At 34.0% G+C, this 12,413-nt stretch overlaps 1 protein-coding gene across 1 annotated transcript; it reads left to right on the top strand.

The window, feature by feature from the left end:
• The first annotated feature begins 1,917 nt into the window (after window positions 1–1,917).
• On the top strand, window positions 1,918–7,752 carry LOC132269955 (GABA transporter 1). Its single transcript, XM_059771180.1, has 7 exons — window positions 1,918–2,145; window positions 3,253–3,483; window positions 5,953–6,050; window positions 6,348–6,534; window positions 6,654–6,784; window positions 6,922–7,155; window positions 7,233–7,752. The coding sequence occupies exons 1-7, from the start codon at window positions 2,040–2,042 to the stop codon at window positions 7,611–7,613; spliced, it is 1,368 nt and encodes a 455-aa protein (XP_059627163.1). The 5' UTR covers window positions 1,918–2,039; the 3' UTR covers window positions 7,614–7,752.
• Window positions 7,753–12,413: the final 4,661 nt, after the last annotated feature.

Below are 12,413 nucleotides of genomic sequence, written 5' to 3'. Positions count from 1 at the left end.
ATGATGGAAGGCATCAGTGAGGTAAGTGATGATTGTGGAAGGCAGTGGCAGTGATGTGATGGTGGTGGTGGTGGAAGGTAGTAGAAGTAACGGTGGTGGAAGGCAATGGAGGTAGTAGTGGTGGAAGGCAGTGGAGGTAGTGGCGGTGTGGTAGCGGTGGTCTAGGTGGTGGTGGTGACTGCAGTTTCGTCGGTAATGGTGACGGTGGTGAAAGGCAATGTAAATTGCAATTGCCGAAGGTGGTGGTGGTGGAAGTTAGTGATGGCGGTGGCAATAGTGATAGTGGCAATGGTGGAAAGTAGTTGAGGTGATGGCAGTGTAGTGGCTGAAGGCAAAAATAATGGCGGTGGTGGCGGTGGCGGTAACGGTGGTGAAAGGCAATGGAGGAGGCGACGGTGGTTATGGTGGAAGGTGGTGGTAGTGGTTTTTTTGAGAACTTGATTTCTGAAAAAATAAATAAATAAATAAATAAAATAAATTTGGGGAATGCAATGGCCATTTCATAAATTTAGTTGTGAAATAAATTTTCATCCCAATGGAATTGTCACTTTAAATTGCATACAGAGGGGGGGGGGGGGGGGAGAGAAATAATCATCTCCTTGTATATTCTCAAAAGATATACTCCCTCCGTTTCTAAAAAAATAAAAAAACAACTTTTTTAGAAAATCGTAATTCTTCAATTCGCAAGGGTCACAATTCTTAAAAAAGAAGACACTCTTTTTAAAATAGAATGAATACTATATTTTTCCGATTAATTTGCCTGTTTTGACAGTTTGATAATAACACCAAACATCAATTGCATAAAAAAGTTACTTGCTATTTTAAATGAATAATCAGGTTTAAATCACAAAATATTAAGAGAAACTGGTCTCTGAAAGAGCCAAAAAAGTCTTTCCTTTTCTCTCTTGAAGAGCCAAAAGTTACCTGCTATTTTAAGTACTACCAATATGAAGTTCTAAATTTCTTGGGTACTTAATTCGATTTTGTGAGAATAGTTTTCTATTGGTAGAGAACTGAAAATTAGAAAAATATACACAAGTTTTAGTTATAGTTAAAAAAAAACAATTTTATGAAGGCTAGGTTAAAAATAATAATAATAATCGTTTTCAGATAAGTAACTGAATTTTATAATTATTGAAAAATATGTATATTTTTCTGAATTATTGATATTTGTTTTCAAAAAAATAAAAAAAACAAAGCTCCAGCCATCGCCCATGATTTGACATTTATCATTGATATAGCAACCACACACACCCTCCTAAAAGAGAGGAGATTCCAACTTTCATACAAAATGGGTTCCTTCTTGTTTTCCACTATTTGTGACCTCTCATCCTCACACCTAATTTCATTCCAAATTAACAGTAAGTATGGCATAGAATGTATCTAGTTGTGGATAGGAGATGCAATACAATCCAAAGTATTCACTTCGGATGTGGCCCAGCGATTTACTCGCTGAACTTTAGAGCTTAGTAGCCCCAAGGTTTGGGGTTCGAGTCCCACTGGATGTTCTTTGTAACTAGTCTTCACTGCCCCTGCAGTGACTTACCCGACCCAAGTGGAAAGATGCCTTTCTGAATCCTCAGGAATTAGTCAGGTTGTTGAGGGGCCCTTAAAATTCGTGCCTTCTCGAACACCTTGGTTAACTTAAAAAAAAAAAAAATTACAATCCAAAGTTCATTTTTAGAGCTAGGTTTGAATTTTAAGCTTAGATTCGAACTTTAAAATAGGGTTCAATATGGACTTTTCTAAGGATAGGAAAAAACAAAATTGGGAAATATATATTTTTTGATTCACCCAAAAAAAAAAAAAAAAAAAGGAAAAAGAAAAAGAAAAAGAAAAAAAAGTTGAATGTTAAGTTGTACTAGCTGGTCGGTTTAATGAGAGGAGTCAAAAATAATGGGCACATGACACTGCTGAGCTGGTTGACCTTATTTTCAGACTAGTAGATATTATATATATAAATATATAAATACTTTATTTGTATAAATCTTCTTCTTCTTCATCTTCTTCTTCCTGATCATCTCCTTAGAGAGGGAGGGATGGGTGCCCTTCATCCGAGCTCCATAGCAGTGCATGAAGCAGAGGATGATGCCTCGCACTTGAAGGAACTTGATGCCGGTGCTCGCTTTGTTCTTAAATCCAAAGGTATTAATCTCTATTTGATTTCTTTATGTTCATATTCATCTTCTTCTTTACTCAACATACATCTTCATCGTCTTCATCGTGATATCTCTGTGTGTGTATGCGTGTGTTTCTAGTATGTATTGGTAAAAGCAATGTGTATATATATATATATATATATAATGATCATGGCAAAAATTCACATAGCTAGCTTGCCCAAGTGATCAAGATTTTCCAAGTTAGTGTGGCCCTCAATCTTCAAGTTGTGTGTGTTATACGAACAGCTTTTGCAAATCTATATATACATATTTCTTTCGAGACTATTCCAAAAAAAAAAAAAAAATTTGAATGCAATTAATTCTCTATTTAACAGGCGGTTATGTAATTCATACCAATAAAAATTTTACATTTTTTTATGAGAAAATTCATTTATACTCATTTTAACTCATATTCGAATTTGATGTGGAACACTTTTAATAATTTCTATCATTCGAACTTACAATGCATTGGGGTGGAGTCAACCTATCTATCTGGGGTGATAACTCAAACCGCTTCGAATCAAACACGTAATGTGATACCGGATCATGAACTCTAATTTTAATAGTAATTTGCCTCAACTCTCAATCGGATTCAATGTGAAGACCTCAAACTCTAGTCCTAGACATATCTATCCAGTGTCCATGTGTTCAAAATATTTTTTTACTTAATTTCATCCCATGAGAATGCTAAATGGAGTTGACTATTGATGTTGTGCAACTGCAGAAAGCACAGCTGTTATCTTAGTACATGAAACTTGTAAATTAAAATTAATAAAATTATTATATTAGAGCTTCACCAATTTTACATGATTTTTGACCATTTATTTATGAACTTGAAATAGCAACCATAAAAATTAGTCGGATTTCAGTCTACAAAGTCTTATTAATTTTATTGCCCAAAAAAAGGTTTTATTCATTTAAATTGACAGAATTTAGATGGTGTGACACTACGAATTAAATGAACCCACAGTGATGAGCTACTGTGAAGTGTATCTCAATAAAGATTTCATGATTTCCAACATTACTCTTCGACATTAAACATGAAAATCACGTGTTTCAAACTTTAATCACTAGTGTGTGACTGTGTGTATAGGGTCGTGGGTGCACTGTGGTTACCACTTGACAACATCAATAGTTGCTCCGGCGCTATTGAGCCTGCCATTTGCTTTCGCGTCACTTGGGTGGGCCGCCGGAGTGTTGTGCCTGGTCATCGGAGCTCTGGTGACCTTCTATTCCTACAATTTGTTATCACTGGTTCTGGAACACCATGCTCAGCTGGGTCACAGACATCTCCGCTTCAGAGACATGGCCAATGACATATTGGGTACGTAATAATACCCATACCCTAAACCTAACTATATTTATTTCTATATATTTTATGGTGTACTCATACATATGGTCTAAAAGTAGCCACTTGCCATGAAAACAATCTATAACAGGTCAAAAGGTCTACATTATTGATACTTATTTCACTTTTTGGCCTTTTATGGCACCTTTGGGCAATTCCAACCACTAAAATTTTTTGAGTAAATTACGTTAATCATATATGTAGTTTAAATAAATTATACTCCGAAAAAACTATTTAACATTTATTATTTTAATATCCCTTAAATCCATTTGCTGAATTGAAGTACGAAAAATCAATAATATCATTATATTATAATTTTCATTTTAGAGAGAAATATTCACGCTCTACTTTTCTCTAATTGCACTTCATTTATTATTATTTTTTTTTAAATGACAAAAAAAATTCTTAAATTCATTAATGCACGATTCCTTAATTTATAATCTCATAATTACACTTTATGCAATTTTAACTTTTTTTTACTTTCTTTACTATTTGTTTTCCTTTGTTTTTGTTTTTGACTTTTTTTCCTCTCAAAGAAAATAATTTATTCCAAATTAATAATTTTATATTTGGCAATCAAAAGGGATAATTTATTCCATAATATATATATATATATATATATATATATATATATATATATATATATTTTATATATACAATAGAAAGAGATCCATATTTATTCAATAAAATTAACTTTTTTTTACTAATGTCAGTAGAGGTAATTTTATTTTTTCGGTAAGTCAAAATAAATAATTTATTCAATAAAAATAACCGTTTTTGTATATTTTTTTTTTTGGGATCTTGAAAATAGAGACAATTTCTTCAATAAATATATATTTTTGATGTTTTTTTTTATGTCAAAAGAGACAATTTTTTTAATGGTTACTTTTTATTTTTTTGGTTTGGTAAAAAGAGGCAATTTATTCAACTTAACAAAAAAAAAAATTTTGGTCCCTTGAAAAAAAATATTATTCAAATATTATTTTATTTTATTTTATTTGTATTGTCAAAAAATACTTTAAATATTAAAGATTAAAAATAAGGAGAGAAAATCTGAAAGGACAAGTATGTCATTTAAAAAGTAATAATTATTTACTTGTAAATTTAAGATTAGAATTGCCATTTTATTTAAGACTGTAGTGCAAATTCTGAAAAGTAAAGTGCGAATATTACCTCCCTTCATTTTATACAAAGAAAAGGTAATTAAAATTGTCATTTTATAAAATTTGATTAATCGATCTACAGAAATAAAATGTTAGAGATGCTATTGAGAACACATGTCAAATCTTAAAGAAATGTCAAAATAATAAGTAATAAACTCTAAACGATCTATCATATTATAAAATCTTAAAAAAAATTCTTATATATAATTGTTATCTCCACGCTTGAAAATTTCTACATTACCCGGGTATTGTGGAATTTTCCCTAACATCTGAATGTTTATTGTCCGTTTCAATCTCTAAACTATAAATGTTAGTGTCTATGTAACTTCTACTATTTTATTTTCTTTTGTGAATAATCCCATGAATTCTTAGTTTCACACACACACACACACACACACACACACACACAAAAATCATAAAAATTCTTATAATATTTTTTATTTGTTGTTATTTCACGATTTTCAACCTACAATATGTGCGTGTCTATGAAGCCCCATGCATATGCGTTTATAAAACTTTTTCCTCGAGATATTGAAATGGACCGACCACGTTAGCTATATTGACCATGACCAAAACCAAAATGACAGAAATATTCAAATAATGGCAGGTTGACAAATGCGGCACGAGGAGGTTGTGGTGATAGAGTTGGATGCCACCATATCCAGTATCACAACTCATCAGCGATTAGATAAAATCCATATATTTAAATTAATATTGGTGTAATGTGAATTGTAATAATAAAAGTATCAACCTCATATTTTAGATATCAGAAATTTAAATTTTTTTAATTATTTGATGCATGTGGAATGAAAGAGGGTATTAAGTGTGGCGGACATCACCAATTATTAAATCAAAGCAACTCATGAAATATTCCAACTATTGAATAGTCTTGTTTATCCAAAACACACCAATTATTGAATCAAAGCAACTCATATGAAATATCCCAACTATTGAATAGTCTTTTTATCCAAAACACTATTTTTCATGGGTATATTCGGTCATTGAAAAAACAGAAAGTTGAAAATGATTGTGTCCTGCAATAACTTTAAGAAGCAATGTATCAATTTGAAGTCTAATGTTTGAAAAAGTAAATTTACTGTGTGATATACAGAATTCCACAAAGAATCCAAATGGGCCATATATTTTGATCCTAAAATCCTTTTTTTTTTTTTTTTTTTTTTTGGCTTCACAAAATGGTTTTTTGTTTTTTTATATAATGCTCTTGGGATCCAAATTTCCAAACTGGTTAGCAATTTAGCAAATTGGGATTGGCATTTGGCAGGGCCGAGATGGGGCCGGTTTTATGTGGGCCCAATTCAGTTCATGGTCTGCTATGGTGCAGTTGTCGGTTGCACTCTTTTGGGAGGACAGTGCATGAAGGTCATTTTCCTAATCTTTCTTCTTCCTCATTTTCCTTTTTTTCTTTTTCTTCATCTTACAAAAATAATAATAATAAAAAAATAAATCATACTTTAATTTGATTCATTTCTCTCCCAAAAAGGCTTTGGTACATTGACCATGCAGATTGCAAAATAGGCAAAAGTAGGTGTATGAATTTCTTGTCAAGATAATAATACATGTAGTGTATGTAATTTGGTTAAAGTTTAATTTTAGAGAATTATTTATTTATTTTTTATCGGTCTCGAAACCTTGACCTTATAATTATTTGTTTTGCAGGCAATCTACTTGCTCTCGAGTCCTAACGGAAGTATTAAGCTCTATGAATTTGTAATAATATTTGGATGCTTCATGTTGATTCTTGCCCAAATACCATCTTTTCACTCGCTCAGGCACATCAACTTGGTTTCTTTAGTACTCTGTCTCTTATACAGCACTTGTGCCACTGCTGGTTCCATTTACATAGGTACCAACTATGACATTCTAAATCAATTTATTTCAATAACAATATATTCACTTTATAGAGAAAATAATAATAATAAATAAATAAAAAAAATTCTATGAACAATCGATTATTTTTCATAGGAAATTCATCCAAGGCACCAGAAAAGGACTATTCCCTAAGCAGTGACAGTGAAACTCGCATTTTTGGCATCTTCAATGCAATTGCCATCATTGCCACAACATTCGGAAATGGGATCATTCCCGAAATCCAGGTTTGTACGACAAATCCGACTGTTTTATGTATGGAGAATGACATTATTCCCGTGTTTGACTTTCGGATGTTGTATCACGATCCTTATAATTATCTATCCAGAACGTCATTCAGCTTATAACTGTTATATAATTATAGGCGACTTTGGCGCCTCCGGTGAAGGGGAAGATGTTCAAGGGACTCGCTGTTTGTTATACAATAGTGACAGTAACATTCTTCAGTGTGGCCATTTCTGGCTACTGGGCATTTGGCAACAAAGCTGAAGGTCTCATCCTTAGCAATTTCTTGGATGATGACAAGCCTTTGGTGCCAAAATGGTTTATTCTGATGACCAACGCCTTCACTATTCTCCAACTATCAGCCGTTGCCGTGGTATGACCATGTCTCCCTCGCTAGCACATTACTAGTTTCTTTAACAGGCATGTTCGGCTAATGCTCGTTACTTGCAGGTTTATTTGCAGCCCACAAACGAAGTTCTTGAAGGAATGTTCGCAGACCCTACCTGTGGTGAATTCTCTGCTCGGAATGTAGTCCCAAGGGTGATCTTCCGGTCACTATCTGTTATCGTAGCAACAACTGTTGCAGCAATGCTTCCATTTTTTGGGGACATCAATGCAATGATTGGAGCTTTCGGGTTCCTGCCACTTGACTTTGTTCTACCTGTAATTTTCTTCAACTTGACATTTAAGCCATCCAACAAAAGCCCCATTTTCTGGTTAAATGCCACCATTGCTGTGGTATTCTCGACAATGGGGGTCATTGCGGCAGTTGCAGCAGTTAGACAAATAAGTCTGGATGCCAAAACTTACAAATTATTTGCTAATGTCTGATAAAAAAACAAATGTAAATTAGCCGAACTTACTCGCCTGCAATTCTGAATTTTTCAGATTTGTGATTCTTTCAATAAGAGCACAATTGGGATCACTTGTAACATGCAACATTTCTCATAAATCTATTTGTATTAAGATATTTGTTGAAGTCTTACACTACCACAAAGCAATGCAAAATTAGCCGTTTTTCGCCTCCTTCAACCTACTTAAGTCTCAAACATAACACCTAAGAAGATGAAAAAGAGGAAATTTCTCTCTTTATCATTTTAATTTAAAAGTCAAAACAGAACATACCCTACAACAATCAAAATGAAGAGAGGAGAAAATTATCCCCTCTTTATCGTTTTAATTAGAAGTCAAAACAGAACATACCCTATCTTTACATATCAGGGACACCACCATTGATGTCAGATGTATTTTGGTCTGACATCCCGTCAACACTCTGAAGAGGAACATGATTCATATTTTGGTCTGACATGGGCTCTGAGGAGTGCAAGCTATTCCCATAAACACTCTGAAGGGAAGCACAATTCATATTTTGGTCTGACATGGGCTCCGAAGACTGCAAGCCATTCCCATCAACACTATGAAGAGAAGCCTGATTCATATTTTTGTCCAAGATGGGCTCTGAGTACAAGTCATTCCCATCAACACTCTGAAGAGAAGCATGATTCATATTTTGGTCTGACATGGGCTCTGGGGAGTGCAAGCTATTCCCATCAACCCTCTGAAGGGAAGCACAATTCATATTTTGGTCTGACATGGGCTCCGAGGACTGCAAGCCATTCCCATCAACACTCTGAAGGGAATCACAATTCATATTTTGGACTGACATGGGCTCTGAGGAGTGCAAGCTATTCCCATCAACACTCTGAAGGGAAGCACAATTCATATTTTGGTCTGACATGGGCTCCAAGGACTGCAAGCCATTCCCATCAACATTATGAAGAGAAGCACAATTCATATTTTGGTCTGACATGGGCTCCGAGGACTGCAAGCCATTCCCATCAACACTATGAAGAGAAGCATGATTCATATTTTTGTCCAAGATGGGCTCTGAGGAGTGCAAGACATTCCCATCAACACTCTGAGGGATAGCATGATTCATATTTTGGTTCGACATGGGCTCAAAGGACTGCAATCCATTCCCATCAACACTCTGAAGAGATGCATGATTCATATTTTTGTCCAAGATGGGCTCTGAGGAGTGCGAGGCATTCCCATCAACACGCTGAGGGGAAACAAGGCGTGCATTCCCAACAACACTCTGAAGGGAAGCATGATTCGTGTTTTGGTCATTGATAATGGTCTCCCTTTCTGCATGGGGTGGTTCTGGGAGTGGAGAAGTGGGCGTCACACAGCTCTTTTCGACATCTGATGTTGATGTACCTGAGTTACCAGGCATGCCTGCAGCTGTTGAAGATTTGGCATTGTGCCTCCTTTGAATTTGCTTCTTGATGCTCTGCTTGAAACTGGCTAGAATGAGCTGATAAATTGAAAAGAATCCAGCATGAGACTTGGATATGATAGAAATCAATCTAAGGGCAATACCCAAGCTGAATGCTGTAACAACCCACTCTTGTATTGCTTATTAATGATAATAAGGCATTTGAAAATTTTGTTGGTTTAAATATTCGTTCATTGGATTTAGGTATTTCAAATAAACTGGTTAGGTAAGACATAAAAAATTTGACATGCTTGTTCAAGTAGGAAAGGGAACTTACTTTTGGAACATAGAATGTATAGAATTATATATATCTATTACATACATCGATAGGACACTCTATATTAACAAAATAAAAAATAAAAAAATTGAATAAGACAAAGGGAACTAGAGAGTGAAGAAAAAGAGAAGTAAAAGGAAATGAGGTTGAAGAGAAAAAAAGGGTATGTGCAGCAGGGAAGAAGGGATGGGGGTCAAGAAAAGGCAACCAAGGTTTTGATAAAAGATTTTAAGGTTCAAAGTACAGAAGAGCCTAAATTATAATTGATTGTAGGACCTTTATCTAATAAAGTAGTTTTAAAAAAATTTACAAAAATAAAAACCTACTGGTGTTGCAACCAGAAACTTCAACAAATTCCACAATCTTATTTTGTGGCTTCCATAAAAGTTGTTGCAAATACTAGGTATGATGATGCGTCTTGTTTGGTAACTTCCAAACAGGCACACCACAAGAGGAGTTAACATGTGCAAAGAAGTTAAGAATATATGTAAAGGCATGAGAGAAAAGAAATAATTGGAAGCAAAGTTTACAAGTATGAAGAAGAAAATTATGAAAAGGTGGGACAGAACAGTAAAAAAGGGATAACAAGAGAAAAAAGAGTAGTAGAAGAGATGTGGTCTCACATAATTTAATGTATAATAACGTTAATCGGATTAGACTTGACCCACATATAGAGTGTGTTTTCACCTAGCTATGGAGGCTGCTCTAGATAGGTGTCGCACAAAATAGAATGTATGACTATATCTAGTACAGATAATAACAAAGCTTACTTGAATTGGCCCGGCTGCAATTAGTGAGCCAGTAACAGCGCCACCAAAAACTCCCCCATCAGTTTTAGCAAGTGAAACGCTTAACATACCGACTTTGCGACATAAACCCCCGGTTTCACTATAAGCATATGACCCAGTAAGAGTTATTATATCAAAGCGGCCCTGTATGAAGAAGGATTAAAGGAAAAGTGTAAGAGAGTGCTAAAACCAACTTATCAAATATAATAATAATAATAACAAAATAGTTATAATATGAATTAGAGTTTTGTTTTCCATGTGCCAGCAAAGTACAGAAACCCTGAAATGGAAATGCAAAATATGATGGTCTATCACATTTCACATTTCACAGCACACTGATGAAATTCTGTGATATTAAATACTAGTAGCTAGTAAAACAAAAAAGAAAAAAGAACTCAATCACAAGTGTGAATATGAAAAAATTATCCTTGCACAAAACTCAACCAAAATCAAATTAAAATAGAGAGGTAGAGAAAAATAGATCATGCCTCGTATCTTAATGTATTGGTGAAACAACCAGGTTGACAAATATCTACGCTAGAAACGACGCCAGTAGCAGAGAGCACACAAACGGATTGAGAACCTTTTTGAGCATATGACAAAATTTTACCAACAATGTCCTACAAAATAACAAACATATCATCATTCATTAATGCCCACACTGGTAGTAACAACTTGACAACTAGTGGAAGATATAGATTAGGATACAAGAGAGTGTTTTCTAAATAAATCTAATATTACCTCTCCTGTTTGTATTGTCACTGCATGAGGAATGAAGTTCCCTCCAGCTGTGTCTACAGAAAACCCACCTTCACCATAAGAAAGGAAAAAACTAAGCATATTATGTGTTCTAGCTTTACTTCTCAAGCAGGAACAAAGCACAATCAAAAATAAATTTGTTTAGTGTATAAAATTAATCCTCAAATTAAGCCATCTTACACATTCACAGTCAAAATTTTCCAGAATATTGTGATTGCAATAAAATTAAAAAAAAAAAATTAAATGAAATTGAAAAGCCAAATTGCCAAAACCCATCAAGTATGTTAATTCAAATGTTATTCATAATAACTCAGGGCCAACTAGACCCCAATTTTTTTTAAGGAAAATTAGATTTAAGTGACTAAAAATAATAGCTTTAAAGTGACCTTAAAATCCTAAAACTATTTTGCTCTTCAGTGACCATTTTAAACTCAATTACATAAATACCCATTTTGCACTTTCCCTTCAAGCTTCTACCCCTTCTCTGCAAGTGGTCTACCTATACATATCCCTTGCATAGACCATATATATACACCTATTCAAAGGCATTACTCTTTTTCTTGAGTTTCTCTCATGGTAATTATCCATTCTTGACTCTCTCTCTTGTTAAATTCAACATTCAAAAATGATGGATCTTCATACCGTGTAACGTGATAAAGTATCAGCTTCAACTGTGTATCTCATAAAATATACTATAATTAAAACCCTAACCTTTCATACATTATAGTTAACAAATATTTACTCTAAAAGCTTAAGTTGATATATTATGGTTAACAATCTACTCCAAAAGCTTAATTTGTTTGAGAGTAACTTAACACGCCCCCTCACGTGTGACCTTCTTTTAGTCCAACACGTGTTTTTCAATTTTTTAATTAGGGTGACGGTGAGGTTTGAACTCGAGACCTTTGGTTTTGATACGCTTAGCGTGTGTGATTTGAGTGATTCACAAAATAGTGTGTGAGTGGGTATGGGATTTGAAGAATTCACAAAATAGTGGGTGTGAGTAATGAAGTGGGTGTGTGAGTAATGAAGAAAAAATAATAATAATAATTAAAGTTAAGTGAACAACAATCCCACCGTACCCAGATCTGACAAACTCACTGCAAGATCTGATCCGCTTCTTGCGATCTCCTCTCTCCTACTGTAGCCCTGTGAGCGACACCCCTCACCTCTTCCTCGATGTTAATAACTATTTACTCCGAAAGCTTAAGTTGTTGAAGAGAGTGTAAATTATAATATAATTATATAAAACCTTCAACATATTTAATTATGTTTACAGTTTCCGTTCATATGTTCAAATAATTAATTATTTTTAGTACCTAAATAAAACCCTTTGACAAAATTACCCTCAAATGGTCACTAAAGAGTAATTTAGTTTTAAAATTGATGTCCATCCATCTTTTCATAACTTTAAGGAAAATTATTATTTCCTTATATTATTACCTCCCTAAAAGTTTTATTTTCTTATATTATTATTAGACCACACCCAATAGCGCGTAGGGGCCCAAAATTTTAATTTATTTTAAACT

This window comes from Cornus florida, unplaced genomic scaffold (genome assembly GCF_030987335.1).
Source record: "Cornus florida cultivar Cherokee Brave unplaced genomic scaffold, ASM3098733v1 CherokeeBrave_3.0.0_Hap2_Chr08, whole genome shotgun sequence".
NCBI lineage: Eukaryota > Viridiplantae > Streptophyta > Magnoliopsida > Cornales > Cornaceae > Cornus > Cornus florida.
Note: the sequence above shows the minus strand (reverse complement) of the source record. Positions and strands in the feature narration are given on the sequence as shown.

Bases quoted from the DNA above. Each gene is read 5' to 3' on its own strand.
- LOC132269955 (XM_059771180.1), top strand. From the start codon at position 2,040: ATGGGTGCCCTTCATCCGAGCTCCATAGCAGTGCATGAAGCAGAGGAT. The intron at 3,484-5,952 runs GTACGTAATAAT...GGCATTTGGCAG, and splicing joins CATGGCCAATGACATATTGG to GGCCGAGATGGGGCCGGTTT. The intron at 7,156-7,232 runs GTATGACCATGT...CGTTACTTGCAG, and splicing joins AACTATCAGCCGTTGCCGTG to GTTTATTTGCAGCCCACAAA.